A 19,196-nucleotide genomic window follows, 5' to 3' on the forward strand; every position below is an offset into this window, starting at 1 on the left:
TTTAGTTCCCAGGTGGCCTGGATCCTACAAACAACTCAAGCCCCAGGAGAGGAGAGAAGTGGGGGTGCCGACGAGGGTTATTAAAACAGAGAAGGTCCTGTGGGGGAGTGGCAGAAGAGGGGAGATCAATGCAGGAGAATGGGGGCAACAAAGGCACGGAGTTATGGCATATTGCGGGGCTGGGAAAGTCAATGAAAGGCATTGTGGGATACTGGGTGACTGGAAAGTTAATGCAGGGGATTGTGGGCTTTGGACGACCCAGGGGGCTCTGCGCGCCCCCCAGTATGCTAAGGGTTGGACGTCCGGGCCGACCCTTGCCCAGCCAATCAAGAGGCGCGATGCTACCAGGCGGGAGAGGCTTTCTCTGGCCAATACGCTGCCCGAATCCTTGTGGGTTGGGTTTGGCCTAGGCCAATGAGTGGCCCCGGTACTAGTGGCCGCGCAGCGCCCCGTCGGTCCAATCGGGAGGCGGCATCTTGGGGCCGCTCTTGCTGCTAGCCCCGTCTCTATGGTCCCGAGCGGCGGCGAGATCCCAAGATGGCGGCGGCGGTATCGGTGACGGCGGCGGGCGTCGTGTCAGTTCCCAGTCCTGAGCCCCCTGGGGCGCTGCCGGGGCCGGGGCCGGGGCCGGGCCCGGGCGAAGCCCGCGCGCCCGAGGAGGAGCTGCCCGCGCTGGACGCGGCCGAGGTGCACAGCCGCCTGGAGCGTAGTGCGCGCCAGTTCCGCAACCGGCGCAAGGTGCTGATCCGTGGGCTGCCAGCCGACGTCACCAACCAGGTGCGGGCGGTTAACGGGGCCGGGGGGGGAGGCGCACAGCGGCGGTTGCCGGGGTGGTTGTAGATACCGGGTCGTGGGGGGGACAGTTAGGTCCTTGCCGGGGCAGTGCCGGTTTTTGGGGCTGTGGGTGGGAGGGAGGGGTGTGATCATCAGGCATGGAGGGGCAGGTATCTGTCAGGGTTTGCGGCTGGGATGGGACAGGAGGAGGCCATGCAGGGACTCCTTGGGAACCTGCTTAGCAGGTGCTTGTGTTGTGTGGGGCAGGGCTGTGGTTGGGGGCTGTGACTGCCCAGGTCTCAGCCCAGACAGCCTGGGGTGTGGGTCCCACCAGGGAGTGGCATTTAGCAGCAGAAGACTACAGGATGCGACTGTCCAGGTGCTGGGGTGGGAGGTCGGCAACTCCCTAAACTGAGGTGAGCCACTTCTCCTTGGCTTGCTGGGGTGCCACTTCTGTCCCAGCTTCCTCCCAGGGTCCTTGGGCACTGTCAGCTTAACAAGCTCCCCAGGCCTCGGTGCTACTCGACACTGCTGCTTCGTTCTCTGGCTGAGACCTGAGCTCCTACCTCTTCCACCCCCATGGTGCTCAGGAGCCCTTTACAGGCCTCGGTTAATCCCTTCTCACACACTCCTCCTGGCAGGTAGATGCAACAGAGCAGCAAAAATGCCTTGCCCAAAGCTAAGAGGCAGCAGCATTCAAGTTCTGAGTCATGCACGCTGTGGTGCTGAAACAGGTGCAGCCATAGGTAGGGTTCAGCAGCACGCTGGGAACACAGTGAGGCTGGGGCATCTCCGAGCAGTAGCTGGCTGTGCTGCTCTGCTACGATTACCAGCCTCTCCCCTCAGCAACAAATCTCTGTCGTCTGGGGAGCTGCTATCCAGCCAACCTGGCTGAGCAGTAGTTCCTTTTGCCCCAGTGGTTAGTTGGTTCTCTCTTGAGATTTCTGCATCTTGTGCGTCTTACTCACTGGTTCCAGCATATGGCCCTCGGTTTGGGATTTGAGGGCGTGGCTGGGTGGAGTTTGTGGCAGGGAGCCTGGGTAGTTTAAGCTGCATTTAGCAAACTGTGCCTGGCTCCTGGTAGTTCTGAAGAAGAAGCCAAAGTCACTGTATTTTGCTGTGTCTTCTTTTGCTCCTGAGTCTATGAGTGTGTGCACACGTATGTGTTTGTGTAACCAGCTGAGCCTTGCACAGTGCCCAGGGCCTTGCATGTGTCTAACATGCCGAGCCCTGTGAGGAAGCTGTGAGTGTCTCATGGCTTTAGTCATGCGCTGCTTGGAGCATCTTGGAACTCAGACCCTGTTTAGCAAAATTCACGTGTGGGTGGGGGGGTTGCTTTCTTCCTAAACCTGACACGGCTCTTGCCCCCACTCACTGCTGTGAGATCATGCCCTTTCCTTGTCCTCTCTTTGCCTGGCTGACATGCCCAGCTCTGCCCACAGGCACTTGGTGGAGGGCACCTGGGAAGAACAATGAGACTTTGCAGGAAGTCCTTGTGTACCACATGGCTATTGTGCTTCCTCCGATGAGCTCAGCAGGTAATGGCCTGGTCCCATGACCTGCCCTCATTGTTGTAGGGGGGTCACTTGACTTCCTGGCACAGTCCACTGCCCCAGAAGTCAAGCCACTAGCATTTCCGGAAGCAAGAAGCATGTACTGGGATCTCTCTGCAGCAGCAGTTCGCAGGGGCTAAGTTGTGCTGATGGCCTGGGCTAGGGCTTGTTTGGGGTGGGGGGCAGGCAGGCAGCTGTGGGCAGCACAGTGGCTGGGACATCTGGTGCTGCCTGGCTTTACTGTGGAGAAGGCTCCTGTCTCCACTATACTCTGCCCATGCCCTTCCTCCAAGGCAGGCAGGTTTGTGGTGGGGCAGGGAGCCTGTGGTGGGATTTTAGGGTTCTGTTCCTGGCTGTGCCATGAGGTTTCCATTCCCTCCCTGCCCCCTCGTGTCTGTCTGCTGGTGGAGGCAACTTCTCCCCTGGGCAACTGGGAGACTTTAGGCGTGGAACTTGACAGTGTCGCTCCAAAGGGCAAAGTCTTGAGCAGGTTGCTGGATGAAAGTACTCCCCGAGGCAGCAGCTGAGTGCAGAGGCGTATCTGGAAGGTGGAGCCTGCCCCTCCCCCTTCCACCCTGTGCTGTCTTGCCAAAGCCTACTGCACCCAGCAGCTGAGACATCTCTCTGGGAGTGCTGAGACCTCTTTGCCCTGGGAAGCAGCCAAAGCATGTGGGGGGGCCTCTTGCCCAAGATGATTTTGCCTGCCAGAGCCACTTTTAATGGGAGATTAGGTGCTGTAGGGCTCCCTCACTGCCAGGGCTTCTGTCAACTTAGTCACTTGGGAAATCCAGCCTCCTTGTTGTGGGTCAGGCTGTGGCCCCCCCCTTGTTCATATTGCCCCCAGTCTCCTGTCCTGGGTTCAGCTTCTCCTGTCCCATGGCAAAAACATTTCCTGGCTCCCGGACTGGTCCCAACCAGAGAACTTTGCTCCAGGCAGAGCAGTGAAGCTGCCTGTTACTGTGTGGTATCATCCCCTGAGCATGGCTTGGGAGGCCCCCCTATTCTGGGCCAGGCAAGACAGTCTCGGGCTGTCGGAGATGACACTGAGCATGGAGAGCCCAGAAGCGAGTGCAGCCCAAAGAGCTCTGAGTCATCCAGGAACTAGGGATGGTGAAAATGTCCAGGCAGTGGCAGCAGGGCCCAGTCTTGGCCTCTCATGGAGCTGTAGCTCAGACTCCTGGCAGCAAGCCCTTTTCAAACCTTGGTCTCTGCTGACCAGAAGGAAGTGACTGGAGCTGCTGGAAGGTGGTGAGCTTTGTCAGGCTATGTTTGGTTGAGCACAGAGCCCAGACCTGCCTGAGCATATGGGGCGTTTCTGGACAGGAATTGCTGAGACGTTTGTCTTGGCACCTGAGAAGCACTAGCCCTGGTTCTGGTGTCTTCTGGCAGATGCTGCTTCTAGCCAGAAAGGATGGACTTTGCTGTAGGCAGGGGAGACTGCTGGAGGAGAGCTATTGCAGCTGGCTCTGAGCAGGATTTCAGGGTGCTTGGAACATAGCATTGGGGTTGGGTCAGGATGTGGTGGCATTTGCAGGCTGCCTGTACTATTGGGGTTGAGGGGTAGCACACTGCACTGTGCTGGCTGGTGACATGGCTTCCCTCTTCTCACCTCTGCTGTCTGCGCAGGAAGTTCACGACCTGCTGAGCGACTACGAACTGAAGTACTGCTTTGTGGACAAGTACAAGGGCACGGGTGAGTTGGGCTCCCAGGCACCTCACGTACAGGCCAGACTGCCTGGCATGGAGTTCCCATAGGGAGCGCCTCGTAGGGGTTCCGACGGCTTGGCCCCTGCAGGGTGCAGGAGTGAATGGGCTCCCAGTGCCCCAGGCAGTGGCTCAGCACCATGGTGCAGTCTCAGGGCTGACCTGGTTGGCTGGGCTTGGGGTGTTGTGCCAGGACAGAGCTGCGGGTCTGGGTCTCACTGTGCCTTGTATGTGGGCTTTCTTCAGTTCCCCCTCAGATCCTCTTAACAATGTAGCTAGTATTGGCAGGAGGCACATTAGGAGCTGTGGGTCTTCAAGCCCCAGCAGATTTTTATGTATAGCATGGGTTTGCCTTGCTTTCCAAACTCCAGGGCTGTAGTTCCTGCTGGCTGCTGAGCCACAGGCATTTGCTCAGGTCCCAGCTCTCCCAGACTGCCCTTCCTGGCTGCCCAGGTCCATTGAGTGCTCTCTCAGCCCTGGCTGCCCAGCAGTCTTGTGGCCAGAAAATGCTCTGGGAGTTGCATGGGACCTCTGTGGCTCGTGGCTGCTTGTGTGCCTGCTGTGGAGGCAACTAAATTGGGGTTGGATAGAACCCTTGGCCATGGTTGGGTAGCACAGCCAAAGTCTACCTGGCACCTGTCCCCTTAGGCCCTTAACCAAGAGATTGAGCAGCAAGTGCTGGGGCTGGATTGTCGGACACACTGCATGAGTCTGCACTTGTTAGGCTTTGGGGAGCAGAGGGCTCTGAGGACATCAAGGGCACCTCCCCCAGCTTAAACCAAGGCTTTGGCTTGTCCTTCAGGGGCTCATGAGTGTATGGAGGTAGTCAGAAAAACGCCAGTGGGGCGGGAACTGCCTCTTGGCAAGTGGAGTCCTTCCTAGTAACTTGGAGCCCTTAGCACAACATTTCCTGTAATCTTGGGGGATGGGGGTGGTGATGTTGGGCCTGAGGACCATGGTGGAGGGTGGGTCCACACACATGGCTGGCAAGCGCTGACCACCTTCTTTGGCCTGACTGTCCCGACAGCATTCATCACCCTGCTGAATGGGGAGCAGGCAGAGTCAGCCATCCACAAGTTCCACCTGAGCAAGCTGCGGGACAAAGAGATCTCGGTGCAGCTGCAGCCCACAGATGCACTGCTTTGCATTGCCAATTTGCCACGGCTCTACACCCAACAGCAGTTTGAGGAGCTGGTGCGCCCCTTTGGCAACCTGGAGCGCTGTTTCCTTGTGTACAGTGCCCACAGTGGGCATTCCAAGGGCTATGGTTTTGTGGAGTACATGAAGAAGGACTCGGCTGCCCGTGCCAAGTCTGACCTGCTAGGCAAACAGCTGGGCACACGGACACTGTATGTGCACTGGACAGATGTCAGCCAGCTCACCCCTGACCTGCTGCACTCCAAGTGCTTGTGCGTAGACAAGCTGCCTCACAACTATGGGGACCTGGAGGAGCTGCGCCAGGCCTTTTCGGCTGCTGGTGCCCCCACCTTCTGCCAGGTGAGCCATGGGAGGGGAGGGCTTCCCTGAAGGGTGCAGCCACCAAAGCCCAAGGGACTTAGCAGCTGGTGCTCTCCACAGCTCAGTGCCTGCTGCAGACATGCTCTCACCAGCTGTGCAAGGGAGATTTCCCTCTCAGTCTGAGTTTGTTTCCCACTTAAGCAAATCCAGGCTGATAGGGCACAAATGTGCTCATATCCCTCTAGTGGGGGCCTTCATGGGAGACCCACAGGTTAGGGGGAGCTCTGGGGCTGGGACTCAAAGCAGTGCAGGGGAGCAGAGAGCTCAAGCCCCACTGAGCTTGGCCTTTGCCCCAGGCCTGAGGTGTGTCCTGTCTGTAATTGATGTCGAAGCTGTGGCACCACCTCCAGCTCAGCCGTGGGCTTTGAGCTGCATTCCAGCTTGCTGTGAGATTTTTGCCAGTGCACGTGGTATCTGGATGCTGGAGCAGGGGGCCAGGCGCATTGGTATAAGGGCAAAATCCAGCGCAAGGATGCAGGGAACATGGGCAGCCCTAAGCATGCAAAGCCCCTGCAGGTCCAGCTGGCATAGGTGCCCCTCTCTGACTTTGCAGTCTCTGTGCTAGCAGCCCATGTTCTCTTGTGCTCAGTGTCTTTTCCCAACCTCATCCCTGTGTAGCTGGCTTATGGACAGGATGGGCAGCTGAAAGGCTTTGCAGTACTGGAGTATGAGTCAGCAGAGATGACAGAGACGGTCCAACAGGCCACGGATGGGCTACTGCTCGCTGGGAACCACATTCGAGTGTCTTTCTGTGCCCCAGGTCCCCCTGGCCGCAGCATGCTAGCTGCGCTAATTGCTGCCCAAGCAACGGTAAGGCCATGCTTGGCCCCTCTCAGACATTCATAGAGCTCAGTCTTGTCCCTGCTCTCTCCCTCCTGCTTGCTCCCCTTCCTGTCTGGTCCTAGCGCTGTCCTTGCTGCAGCCCAGAGCAGGCTGTTGTTGATTGTCCAGCTGATGGACGTAGTGACCTGTCCTTGCAAACGTCCCTCAGCCCAGTCCCAAGCTTTCTTCCAGGAAGCTGGGGTATGCTGCTCTGCGCAGGCTGGTTTGGCTGCTGTGACTGGGCAGGCTCTGCCTGATTCTCAACCTGGCTGATGGCAGTGGGGAACACAGGCCCCCATGGCTGAGATGGGGATCAGGGGTGCCAGCAGCAAGGTCTAAAATGGCAATTTTGTTGAAGCAGAAGCTTAGAGGGCCCTGATGCTTGTATTCTTTGTGTGGGGGGAGGGGTGTCCATGCTACTTCAGCACAAACCAAACCATGGAGTAGCAGAACTCGGGAATTTCCCTTCCCCTCCCAGTGGCACATTTGCCTTTGGCAGCCATGGCATCAAAGGTCTCGTAGGCCCAGCCACTGTGAGGGCTAGATGTGGAAAGCCGTTGGCCTTACGTTGGCCATAGGTATCAACTCTGGAACTGTTGCAAACTCCTTGCCCTCCCTGAGAACCTGCAAGAAGCATCCAGGGTCCAACCATGGGCACGGGTGAAAGCGAGCACTTGATTATGACTCTGACCTTTCCCCCAGGCCCTTAACCGTGGGAAAGGCCTCCTGCCTGAGCCTAACCTCCTCCAGATCCTCAACAGCCTGGGGAACCCAGCCTCACTCCAGCTGCTGCTCAACCCCCTGCTCCATGGTGCCGTCAGCGGAAAGCAGGGTAAGACTGAGTCTGGCCCCTCTTGTGGGGCACCCAAGGGCCCTACAGGTTCTATGCTGGGGCGCTGAGCTCTTCATTCATGAGGGCCACTGTGGGGGTGGCTCTGGGCTACATGAGCTGAGGGTGGTTGGGGGTGGCTGTGAGCCATCAGTGGCACTTTTCGGCTTTCTCCTTTTACACTAAGGATGACAACTGGTGCATGAAGCAGAGTGACCCAGTAATGAACCTGCCAGGCAGTAGGCTTCAGGCTGGTCCCTGGGCAGGGAGACTTGCACTCATGTATGAGCCAGGCACATTTTCCCAGGAACCTGACCCCTGGGCAGGCTCAGTGTTCATCAATCCCCCCCATCCTATACTGTGGCTACTCTTTCTGTGGCCTGGCCATACTGGGTCAGGGCACAGGCAGGCAGTAGGTAGGGGGACTTCCTGCCTGTTTGCCTGGGGCTTTCCAAACCATCTCCTTTGTGAAGGCCTTTGAAAGGTAGTAAGGGAGCAGATGGGCACAGAGTCCCAACTCTGGAGACCATTTAACACTGGATGATGAGATATCCCTGCATAGCTGCACATGCTCCATCATAGGAGGCTGCCAAAATGACCATGCTACCCGCTTTCTTTTCAGGCATCCTCGGTGCTGCCCCGTCACTGCCTCTCATGACCAGCCCAGCTCTGTCCACAGCTCTGCTCCAGCTGGCACTGCAGCACCAGACACAAGCTCAGCAGGTATTGGGCAACCCCCTGCCTCTACCTCGGCAGGTTCTTGGGCTGCCTTCGGCTGCTTATGCCTCCATACTTGGGTGCTGGTAGTGCTTGGGAAGCACTGATGAGTACACCCTGGGGGCCAAAGGCCAACCTGCGCTGGGTAGGAACATACTGAACCTGCGGCTGTGAGGATTTGTGCCGAGAACTTTGCCTGCCAGGTTGTCCCCTCTCAGCTGTGGTTAGCATCTGACTCACAGGGGAATGGGCTTCTCCCTCCCACACTCTATTCCAGCTGGGTCTCTAGGAGGCTGTCACTGGCTGGGGAGCAGACCTCTCCTCTTGTACATGCACTGCAAGTGTCCGTGTCCCACCCCACACCCAGCATCTCAATTTAGGCATGCAGCACTCACTCACCTACTCCAAAAGGTTTAATCACAACTCTTCAGCTGCCAGCACCATAGGGGGAGGGACAGGCCCAAGCCCTCCCTTCCAACCAGCGTCACACCACCTCCACTTCTGGCGGACTGCCTTGCCATGTTCCTGGCTTTGTCCCCTGGTAGTGTTATGCTCTGTGCCAGACAGTGAGTGGGAAACGCAGCATGCTGAGGCTGGCACAATGTCAGCTTTTGCTGTCTTCCACTTGCTCCCTCAGCCGTCCCCAAGTGACCTATATCTTTCTAGTCTTTCCTGCTCTGCATTGTGCCCTAGCTGGCAAGGCTGAGGAGTGCCCTACTACTACATACCCAGGTCTGTCAGGCTGCTGCAGAACAAGGAAAATCAATCTATGTTCAGTGTGAAAGGTAGGAGTGGCCTCTGTGTGACATGTACATCAGCAGAGGTCGGGCAGCCTGTGCCATGCAGTGCCCTGTGCCTGGCCATGGCTGCAGCCAACCCAGGGCTGAGAGCAGGTGTGGATGGTACTGGCCCAGAAGCTCATCTGCCCCTGTTATCCACCTGATGGTAGCAGCAATGTACCTCACCATTGGCCCAGCTGCAGGGGAGCACAGCCAGGGTGCTCTGACCTGCTGGCCCAGTGTAGGACTTAGGCAGGGCTGCAGCCAGCAGACTTCTATGAACTGGATCAAGGGAGCCAGGACCTGAGGGCAGGCATCCTGTCACAGCCTGGCCCATAATGACCTGAACATCAGTAGGGGCTTGATGAGCTCTGACGGGCTGCTTGATTGGGCTCTGGAGCCTGACTCCAAGCCATGCCAACTCCTGGGTTTGGCTGAGGTCAGCAACTGTGTGATGCGTTGGTGACATAGATGTGTGGCTTGGGAGAACGGCAGCCAGAGCACACAGGCCTCAGTGCCACTGCTGCGTCCTCGCAGGCCGGGGCAGGGAATTCGGTAGGCTGGGAGCATTGGCTGCTCTGGTTTCAATCCCACATGGTTGCAGCCCAAGTCTTCCTGTTCTACTTTAGGAGAGCCTTGAGCCTCCAAGCAGGGACACACTGCCAGGCCCTGAGCACAATGCATGCCAGGACCTTCTTCCCCCAACGTCTCTGCATGTATATAAACGCCTCACTTCTCTGCACTGAGGAAACACGTGCCTCTGCGATAGCACTGTCTGGGCATGGGGTTGGGTGCCACTGCCCTGGGGTTGGAGGGCAAAGGAGTTTAGCCTCTTGCTTACCTGAGATGCAGCTGGTGGTGCCATGCTGCCACCCTCACAGCCCAGGGCCTCCATGGGCATCCACATGTTTGGGGTGGCTTCTAACAAGGGTTCCTTGGCTTGACACCATGCTGGCATCCAGAGCTGAGGGCTCCAGCTGTGCCATTTGCCCTGATGTTTAACTTGTGTCTTTCCCACAGAAGCCTGGGATCCTGGGGGACTCTCCCCTCAGCTCGCTGCAGCACAGTGCTCTGGGGATGGCAAGCACTGCAGCACAGCCTGCCAGCCAGCTGCTGGGAGAGCTCCCCTCAGGTAATGGCTCATCAGGGCTCAGGGATTCCACTAGTAGTTGCTTGTCCTTCCTAGCCATGTGGGGGCAGTGATGTTCTGTGGCGAGTGGTGCAGACATTCAGCTGGCCACTATGTGCATTGCTCATGCAACTCAACATTCCTTGGCTGGAGAAATAGCCCCTGAGCGGCAGCAGATAGCTTCTGGGCTAGCTGTGGCTCAAGGGTGTGGGGGGAGCTGTAGGTTCTGGGTCTGAGTCCATTGGCACATCAGCAACACTGCCTCTGGGTGGCAGATGGGGCCTATGGCCAGGGCTGCGTGGGAGTGGCAGTTCTCTGGGGCAGGGTTGTGCAGGGTGCGGGCTGAGGTGTGAAGGGAGGTCCTGGCTGGAGGCTGCTTAGAGCCGTCCAGGGGCTTTGTCAGTGAAGCCGCATTGTCTTATCTGCAGGTGGGCCCCTCCCAGCTGACATGGCACAGGGGCATGTAAAGTCGCCAATCCTGCCCTCCACCAACATGCCCCTGGCACCCTTCCTGGGGCCCATGGGAGTGGAGCGGGAGACGCCTGTGCTGAGTGCCCAGCTGAGTCCAGCACCAGGCACACCACCAGCCCTGCAGGGCCTTACCTCCTCCCTCCTGGGATCTGTCATCAGTGGGCTCCAGAAACCAAAGCAGAGTGAGAATGGATCTCCTGCATCTGGGGTAAGATGGGCAGCAGCACCCCCACCTCTTGGGCCTTTAAGTGGGGGCCAGCACCACCCTGACCATCCTGTGAGCATGGCAGGCCACAGCAGTTCAGTGCTACTGGGAATCACACCCAGGCTCTTTGTCCTGCAGGTCTCGCTCCTGGGGGAGCCACCTAAAGACTTCAAAATTCCTCTGAACCCCTACTTGAACCTGCACAGCCTCCTGCCTGCTGGCAGCCTTGGAGGTGAGCAGCAAGGGGCAGGGGGTGCTGCAAGGGGCTGGTTGTCCCACCTCCATCGACAGCAAGTCCAGGCCCCCCTGTGTTGGGCTTATGAGCATGGGTGAGGATCCTCCACCCCTGACTTGAGATCCAGGGGTGTTCTGCTCTTTAGGGACCAGCCTTGGGCAGGCAGATTCCTGCCAGGGAAAGGAACAGCAAGGCTGATTCAGCTGGGGTGAGGCAGTTGCTCCCTGGGGGAGAGGGGTAGCAGGGAGGTGCCATGAGCTCCTCTGCTACTTTGTTCCTGCCCAACTGGCTCAGCCTGCCCTTGGCTGCCTGTCTGGGTGCTGGTAATGATGCTGGGCTCTGCTCTACTTGCAGGTGCAGCTGGCAAAACCTTCAGCCTCAAAACTGGCATGCTGGGCAATGTCTCCAACCCCCGGCTTCCACCATCATCCCTGTCAGAGCCACTGCTGCCCTCACCTGGGCTGGCAGGAGACAGCTACGTCTTCGACTACCAGCCAGTGAGTGTGTAGCATCTGCCCCATAGACAGGATTGCAGGCATGGGGCAAGGGGAGTGGGGTGCATACAATGGTGTGGGACACCTAAGTTCTACACACACACATTCCTCTCCTTTAGTTCCCCCTCTTTCTGCTGCAGCCTACAAACAGGGTTCCCTCTGGCTGCTGCTTGTGTACAAACCTTATCTCTCTCTCCGGGCAGGACTTGGGATCCCGTCTGTACCCCACAACAAGAGAGCCTGCAGGGCCCCTGCTGGGCAGCTTTGGGCACAGCCGGCACAAGGTGAGTGCCGGGGAGGCTCCAAAGCTCCAGGAACTAAGCTGTCAGTTACCACTTGTGTGTGGGGTGCCCGGGCCCACATCCACCTGCTGCTTCCACCTCTGCCCTCCTCAGTGCCCTGTTCTTCCACTTCTGCTTGTACTGCTACACACCTCTAGCCTGTGGTGCCTGGGCCATTCCAAGTGATCCATGGGGCCTTTGGGGTGCTGGGGCAGTTGCCTCTGGCCTGCTGTCCTGTCTGTTGCACCAGGGTGGGGAGGGCACACGGATCTCCAAGTTCTGCCCAGGGCCATAACGTGGAGCTGCTTCTCTTCCAGGCACCGGCACCATCATCCCCTGCATTTGAGCGCAGCAGTCTGGGGTCGCCCCTGCCACCCTTCTACTCAGGGTCCCCCAGCTCCTACTTCACCAGTGGCCTACAAGCAGGGCTGAAGCAAAGCCACCTGAACAAAGTAAGGCACTTGTTGCGGCATTTGGGCCTTAGTGCAGACTGGACTGGGGCTGAGGCAAAGTGAGGACTTTATCTGCAATTGCTTCCAGCTGGGATGGTGAGGTGTCATTCCCAGTCTGAGCTGCCTTCCAGCAGGGCTGGGGCTGAGTCCCAGTCTTGTTAAAGCAGGCAGGGCTCAACACGGGACTGATCATGCTCTGTCTGGTGTCATTGGATTGCAGGGGGCAGGCAGAACCTGACTCCCCTGCCAGGCGTCTCCTGGCTGCTGCTCTACATCCCCTTGTAGACCATCCATGTCCAGTTAGCTCATGTGGTTCTCAGCCCCACCTGGGGTTGAATGGCCCCTGTGTCCCTCATCCCTGGGCCACAGGGTAGTTGGTGCCTACTTGGGCCCTGGGCTTGGCCCTCACTGCCAGGCTGGCCACGAGCATGGCTGCCTCTGCCATAGGGCATGGAGCCTGGCACAGCAAAGAGGCATGGAGCCCCCTGGGCACAACATGGCAGCACTGACATTCCCCTTTTTTTATTTCATCTCTTTTACTTATTTATTTTTATTAATATATTTCATGTTCCAAGTCAAATCAGCCAAATCAGTTCCAAATCACATTGATTGACCAGAGCTCAGTTGTTCCAAAACCCATATTGATTGAGCAGGAAGAACTCAAACATTTTAAACACCATGTATGGCACTATAACTGGTGAGCATGCTCTATCCCAGGCTCTCATTCTGGGACTTCAGATACTTCCAAATCCATTGGCAGGCATCCTATGTGCAGGCTTAAACCCAAGGATCTTGGGATTGAGATACCCCCACTTGATCTACACTTCATCTAAATAATCCCTGAAAGTATAGTCTGACCTTCCGCTTCTCTTCCAGGCTGTTGGGATGCCCCCAGTGGGCACTGGAGACAACATCCTGGGTCTGGGACCAAACAGTCACTCACATGGTTCCCACATGAAGGTGAGTGGCTGGGAGCTGGGGGGGGGTAGCTGGCTGCTGGCTCTGCAGGTTCCCCTGCCCATGCTTGCACACTCAGCCCCCCCTCATCTGTCTCTTCCAGACTCCAGTTGGCGGGCAGAAACGGGCCTTTTCCCACCTGCTACCATCTCCAGAGCCCAGCCCAGAGGGTGGCTACGTGGGGCAGCATTCTCAGGGCCTAGGTGGCCACTATGCAGATTCCTACCTGAAGCGGAAGAGGATATTTTAACCCCTTCACGCCAAAGCTCACTCATGCTCTAGCCCCCCACCCCCTTTCCCCTTCTTCCTCTCCATCCCCTGAAGTGTAAATCTTGTAAAAACCTTTTTTTTTAACATCGTCTGGATTTTGAGTTTTTTAAGTGTGCATGTGACAGATTCAGCTGCCCTACGCATTTCCCAGCCAGGGGACAGGGTTTTTCTGCAGTGGTTGCTGTTTTCCTTGCCCTGTGATACCAGCAGAGAGGAGGTGGATGTCTGGACTGAACTGGACCTCCCTCAGCCATGGAGATGCATCCCTGCGAGAGCAGAGCCGTGTCTGCCACCTTTGGCATTACCAGGGATCCTAAGTGATGGCCTGAAGAAGCTGCTGGGTTTGGAGTGCTGTCACTGGGAGCTGTATTTCCACCCTGCCTGAGGTCTTGGGTCAGGACAGGAGGCCTCAGGAAGACCCACGTGTTTCCAACCTTAAAAACTTTGCTTCAGAGAAAGAAACATGACTGGACTCTCTGAGGTTCCTTGCTGCAACCGTGATGCCTGCAGTGGCATTGATTCTTGTGGGCCCCATGCTGGGGACAACTGAGAAGCATGCAGGATCCTGTTGATGCTGCAGCACCAAGGTGGAACTGCTGGGTTCCCTGCCTTGCCCTGTGGGATCCGTCAGTGTGTGCCCAAGATGCAGTGCACTGTGGGCCTTGTCAAGCCTGTGGCTCAGCCCAGCCTCTGACTCTTTGCACTCCTGTTCCCCTTTTTTTTAATAACTTCAGCGCTGCCTTTTGCTTGCAGTGCTGCTGCCAATGGGGGTTATAAGTTGGCCCTGTAATTTCCCGCTTGCTTTTATTTCCTTTTCTTTTTTGACTTGTTAGGGCAGAGATCCTGGCCTGCTGGAAGTGGAGCTTCCTTAGTTTTTCTACTGGGCAGGAGCCCTTGTTTTTGAGATTCCTGTTGGGGGCAAGGGTCCCCCGTGTGCTCTCCCAGTGATGGCTGGTACTTGGAACCCACTACTGTGTGCCAGCCATCCTGGATGTGGCTCCCTGCCAGCTGGATCTCAGGGTGTGTCCACACCTCCCAGCCCCATGCTGAAGCCCAAGTGGGGCAGACCAAGGCCCATGGAGCACAACATTCAAGCTGCTAGCATTCTTTCTCTCTGCAGCTACGTTTTCCCTGAAGCTGCAGTGGCAGACCAGGAGGAGCTTCAGGTGTTGCAATCTTAACTGCAAGCTACAGAGAAACAGCTGGCTCTGAGCGCTGGGTGGAGCCTGCGGATTTCCAAAGCAGGGCTGTACCCCCAGTGGCCAAGGACCAAGTGCAGCGCTGGGGATGGATCTGCCTGCCCCTTTGTGAGTGGGTGTGTGTGTGGTGCTGGGCCTGTGGAGCCTCCCTTCCTCAGCACTTTTTTTGGGTTTCTAAACTTGCTATCATGTTTCTACTGTAGATATGGTCTGGGTTGCTGTACTTGTCTGGGGATTCAGAATCTCCCGAGCTGGATCTTGCCTTTCTAAAGTAAAACTATATTTATATCAAGCCTTGTTCTCTTTGTACACGTGCTGCAGCCATGTCATCGTTTTCCTTACACTGAGAGCAGCCACTTTCCACTTCAGGCTGGGCCAGGTCCAGGAGCTGGCTGGGCTGGTTTCAGCGGTGATTCAGGTGTTTGGTTGACAGGGGCTTGTTCATGTGTCCCTCTACCAATGAGCTGGACCCCTCAGGGCACTGCCAGATCTGCTTCACTGTGGGTGTGACAGTGAATTATTTGGGCCCCCTCCGTGCTTTGCTGGCTTGTGGGGATCCCTTCATACCACAGAAAGGCACAGTCGTTCCATCCTGAGTGTGTCTGAGTTTTGCTGTCCTCATTGGGGAGGCAGAAATGGGGGCACATGGTACAGCTGCTGTGAGCACTGGCCAAGGCCTGCTGAGACCTGGGCTCTATAGAATTACAGGTCAGGAAAGGCCAGCAGCTCATCTACTCTCCCTCTGCACTGGAGCTTTGAGCTTTCTCCTGGGCCCCTGCCCTGAGCCTGGAGCCCACAGCTCAGCTGCAGTGTTCCTGCCTGCGAGCTGCAGTCTGAGCTGAGTGCTGGGGCCCCTAGGACCTGGTGTTACTCCAACCCCCGTCTCCAGAGAAAAGCAGACAGCCGAGGGCCTGGCTTTGCCCCTTGATGCTGCAGGGAGCTGAGTACCATCCCCCAAGCTCTGAGGCATTCAGCTGGGAGCAGCCGGGGCAGTTGCACCTTCCACACTAACTTTTTAAAAGTGAGTGGTTGCTCATGTAAGCTAGCACCTGGGCTGCTGGCAGGGGTGGGGTGGGGTGCTGGTGCCTGGTCTACCTCTGCCCCTGGGGAGCAGTGGTACTGTTTCTGCCTTGCCCCCATCCCTGCCATTGCTCCGTCCAACCCCTCGGGTGGAGGGGGCAGTTTATAAAATACCCCTTGGTGCCTCCCAGAAAGGGGGGAGGGGGTGCTGCCACCCTCAAATGCCCCACAGGCCCTGCCCCATCTACCACCCCTGGGTGCCCCCGATGCCCTTATACCCCGCCCCCATGTTTCGAGGCTTCGCTTCCTGTCTTAGGTGCCCCTCTCGGCTCCGCCCCGATTGGCTCCCCGCCCGGAAGTAGCGACTGCCGGTGACCCCCTTGACCTCCGCAGCGCGAGTCACGTGACGCCCGTCATGGCGGCCTCCATGGTGGGGGGCAGTGTGGGTGTCACGCGGCGGCTGCTGCGCAGCGCGAGCCGGGGGCTGCGGCTGGGCCCTGTCCGGGGCTTCCGCGTGGCGGGTGAGCGCGGGGGTCGTCGCCATGGAGACCAGGCTGTGGGGGGATATGGTCTCCCGGGAGACGAAGGTGGGGGACCTGTCTCCAAGGAGAGACAGGGGTGTGGGGGGACCTGGAGATGGAAGGAGCCAGAGGAGGAGTAATCTTGGGGGCGGGGCACCTCGTATCCATGTAGATGGAGGCAGGGTGGGGGTAGATCTTGTTGTGGAGATGGAGGGATAGGGGGACCTGGTTTCCATGGAGATGGGAAGGGCCAGGTGAGGGAGTTGGGGTTGGGTCCCTGGTCTCCACAGAGATGGCAGTGGGGCAGGGCTCACTGTCATGGAGAGAAATATCTAGGGGGTCTTGTGTAGTTGGGACAGGCCAGGAGAGTGGGGGCTGGGGGACCTGATACCCCTGGAAATGGGGTGTGGGTGGACCCCAGGAGCAGACAGGACTGCTGAGGGGAGGGTTGAGTCCCCCCTGAGAGTGGGGGGGCTAGAGGCCCTTGGCAGGTAGAGCTCGCTCCCTTGGCTGGGGGAGCAGTTCCAGACTGCTTCATGTAAACAATATCTGAGAGCGAAAGTGAAAGGAACCAGCTGGCTCCTCAACCCCTCCCACCTAGTCCTGTGCTGGGAGGGGCTGATGGAACTGGTGAGACAGAATCCTCCTGAGGATAAAGCCTCTGTGGGAGACATGGGGTTAACAGCAGTGTCTTCCCCAGGACCATCCCAGAGCCAGGCACAGGAGGAGGAGCCCTGCCCAGCCAAGACTGTGGGTGCCCTGTGAGTACCAGGACCCTGGTAGAGCCACACCCATGGCCCCTTTGCAGCCATCCTGGAGGGGGAGGGAGGTCCAAGTGGTCTGGGGCTAGTCAGGAGCCTGGCAGAGCTGAGGGACCTCTGCTTTCCTCCCAGCCCCTACGGGCTGTCCCTGCCCCCAATCCTTCTGCTGTTTACACAGGATAGGAGGGGTGAGGGTTGGGGACACCTGGGTTCTTCTGCTGGCCCTGGGCACAGCCGTCCCTTGGTGGCTTCTCCCATGCAGAGTACAACTGACTTTGGCTCTTGGAAGTTAGGTGCTGCTGAGCGCGAGAGCCACCCTGCAGTCAGTCTGGGCAGGTCTCCCAGCCCCAGGGGAAGTGCAAGGCACTGACACCCAAGCTGAGCCCTGCTGCTTGGACTCTTATCTAGCTTTCCTGTGTCCAGGCCACCCCCATGTGGGGCCCTTCCTTTCCCCATAGCCCCAAAGGCAGCGATTGCCAGTGCCTGCTGCTGGCAAGAAGTCCCAAGCCTGGTCCCACTCCCCTGATGCTCCTGTCTTTTGTTCTAGGGTGAATGTGGTGTTCATCGACCGCTCCGGGCACCGCATCCCCGTGCAGGGCCGTGTGGGAGACAATGTGCTGCACCTGGCACAGAGGCATGGCATTGAACTGGAAGGTGAGTGACCCATTCTGACCCCGCAGCAGGGCAGGGAGGCAGGTGACTCCAGCCTCCTCCTCTTCTGGGTGCAAGGTTCCCTGGGTGAACCCTACTTTGCCCCCCCAGGTGCCTGTGAAGCCTCCCTGGCCTGCTCCACTTGCCATGTCTATGTGAAAGAGGCCTTTGTGGACAAACTGCCGAACCCTGATGAGAGGTAATGGCCCTTGTACCCACAGTCCAGCTGGTGTCCTTCCCCCTACCACCCCAGTTTCCCCCTGTTCCCTCTGTGGGCTCCAAGCCTGGCAGGAGGAAAAGAGGATTCCAGGCTGGCAACACCCCCAGCATGAGTGTTAGGAGCCAGGTAATGTCCTCCCCCCACAGCTGGCTGTGTTCAGCCAGGGTATCCCCTTCCTCCATGGGGCATCACGAACAGGAGCTGGGTGCTCCAGGGGCTCCTGCAGGCTGTAGCTTTCACCATGCCCCACTCTTGCAGCTGGGACCAGAAATGGGAGCCTCCGTCATGCCAAGTGCTGGCCAGACCCTGATGAATATAGGCCCCTTCCTATCCTCCCCACTGCTGCACACCCCAAAATGCCTCTGTCCCAGCAGCCAGGAGGAGCTTCCCTACCTTCCCTGGGTGGGAAAGATGCAGAAGCAACCCTTCTCGCCCCCACAGGGAGGAGGACATGTTGGACATGGCCCCGCTGCTGCAAGAGAACTCCCGCCTGGGCTGCCAGATCATCCTCACCCCGGAGCTGGAGGGAGCAGAGTTCACCCTGCCCAAGATCACCAGGAACTTCTACGTGGATGGCCATGTTCCCAAACCCCACTGAAGGTGGAGGGGGCCTCCGCTTTGGTCCCTGTGGCTAGGCTGTAGTGAAGCCCTGGTGGGAAGGTGCTGCTCAATGGAGGACTGACTCCATGGGGGTTTCCACTCTGGTACTTCAGGGGCTAAAGGGTCCAAGCTGCCCAGAGAGTGGCTGGGGAGTGGGGCAGCAGAGCCCCAGCTAGCAGGCCTGCAGTGATTCTAGAGGGTCCCCCCCTCCCCCACACACCAAGGGGTGTCTGGAAGGGAACTGTGGAGCCGAGGCAGGGAGAGACGCCCAGCCCGGGGCTGGCTGGCTGGATGTGGGGTGCTGGCAGGCAGCACTTGCTGCTTCTCAGCCATTTGGGGCCCTTTGCTATCGCTCCCTTAGTGCCTGCAGCTCAGGCTGGACCTGAGCATGAGGGCTGCAGCCCTCCTGCACAATAAAGCTGGTGTTTGCAGAGCATGACATATGGACTCTTCATTGCCAGCCCTGCCTGGGCAGCAGGGAGTGCAGAGGCACCCCCCTCCCACCACCACATGAGGCTGGGGTGGGTTTGCAGTAGTGGGACAGAGCTGTGCATGTGGGCATCAGGACCTGGGCATCTAGCGATGCCTCCTGCATGCTGCAGGTGGCCCCTGCTGCCAACACTTCCTGTCTCAAGCTGTAAGCCACCCCCTCCCCAGAGGCTGTTCCACAGTACCAGTGAGCAAAGGACCCCTGCCTAGGGCTTGGTCTTCACAAAGAGGTTCTATGCTGGGAGTGCCCCTAGTGCCTGTAACTCATGACACCTTCCAGGAAGAGGAGCATTGGGGTGGGAGGCCCTCCCTGTCTTGAGTACCCCCCACTTTGAGTCCAGGCCAGCTTTAACATGATTCCCAGCCCCACAGAGAACTCCCCCCACTCCCATTCTGGCTCAGTTGCTGGAAAGGGGCCTTCTCTGCCTAGGGGGTGCAGTGCGGCTGGAGCCAAAGCAGGCACAGAACCTCCATGGACCCTAGGCTCCAGCCTCCTCCACCAGGAAAGCAGCTGCCCCACACTCACTGCTCTACACGGTCCTGTC

At 58.1% G+C, this 19,196-nt stretch overlaps 2 protein-coding genes across 2 annotated transcripts; both read left to right on the top strand.

The window, feature by feature from the left end:
• The first annotated feature begins 470 nt into the window (after positions 1-470).
• Positions 471-14,681, top strand: RAVER1 (ribonucleoprotein, PTB binding 1). The gene is made up of 14 exons (XM_090060525.1): positions 471-777; positions 3,954-4,020; positions 5,059-5,528; positions 6,168-6,359; positions 7,074-7,203; positions 7,823-7,923; positions 9,717-9,828; positions 10,254-10,504; positions 10,640-10,733; positions 11,091-11,233; positions 11,434-11,514; positions 11,829-11,963; positions 12,840-12,923; positions 13,024-14,681. The coding sequence occupies exons 1-14, from the start codon at positions 538-540 to the stop codon at positions 13,168-13,170; spliced, it is 2,247 nt and encodes a 748-aa protein (XP_089916651.1). The 5' UTR covers positions 471-537; the 3' UTR covers positions 13,171-14,681.
• A 1,107-nt stretch (positions 14,682-15,788) lies between these two features.
• Positions 15,789-18,625, top strand: FDX2 (ferredoxin 2). Its single transcript, XM_090060208.1, has 5 exons — positions 15,789-15,930; positions 16,631-16,691; positions 17,239-17,345; positions 17,454-17,541; positions 18,004-18,625. Exons 1-5 carry the CDS (start codon positions 15,825-15,827, stop codon positions 18,158-18,160), a joined length of 519 nt encoding a protein of 172 aa, XP_089916334.1. The 5' UTR covers positions 15,789-15,824; the 3' UTR covers positions 18,161-18,625.
• Positions 18,626-19,196: the final 571 nt, after the last annotated feature.

The sequence above is a fragment of the Crocodylus siamensis genome, chromosome 8, assembly GCF_052110815.1.
Source record: "Crocodylus siamensis isolate JL-2025a chromosome 8, ASM5211081v1, whole genome shotgun sequence".
In the NCBI taxonomy this organism is placed as follows: domain Eukaryota; kingdom Metazoa; phylum Chordata; order Crocodylia; family Crocodylidae; genus Crocodylus; species Crocodylus siamensis.

Bases quoted from the DNA above. Each gene is read 5' to 3' on its own strand.
- RAVER1 (XM_090060525.1), top strand. From the start codon at position 538: ATGGCGGCGGCGGTATCGGTGACGGCGGCGGGCGTCGTGTCAGTTCCC. The intron at 778-3,953 runs GTGCGGGCGGTT...CTGTCTGCGCAG, and splicing joins CAGCCGACGTCACCAACCAG to GAAGTTCACGACCTGCTGAG. The intron at 7,924-9,716 runs GTATTGGGCAAC...TCTTTCCCACAG, and splicing joins ACCAGACACAAGCTCAGCAG to AAGCCTGGGATCCTGGGGGA.
- FDX2 (XM_090060208.1), top strand. From the start codon at position 15,825: ATGGCGGCCTCCATGGTGGGGGGCAGTGTGGGTGTCACGCGGCGGCTG. The intron at 15,931-16,630 runs GTGAGCGCGGGG...TGTCTTCCCCAG, and splicing joins CCGGGGCTTCCGCGTGGCGG to GACCATCCCAGAGCCAGGCA. The intron at 17,346-17,453 runs GTGAGTGACCCA...TTGCCCCCCCAG, and splicing joins GCATGGCATTGAACTGGAAG to GTGCCTGTGAAGCCTCCCTG.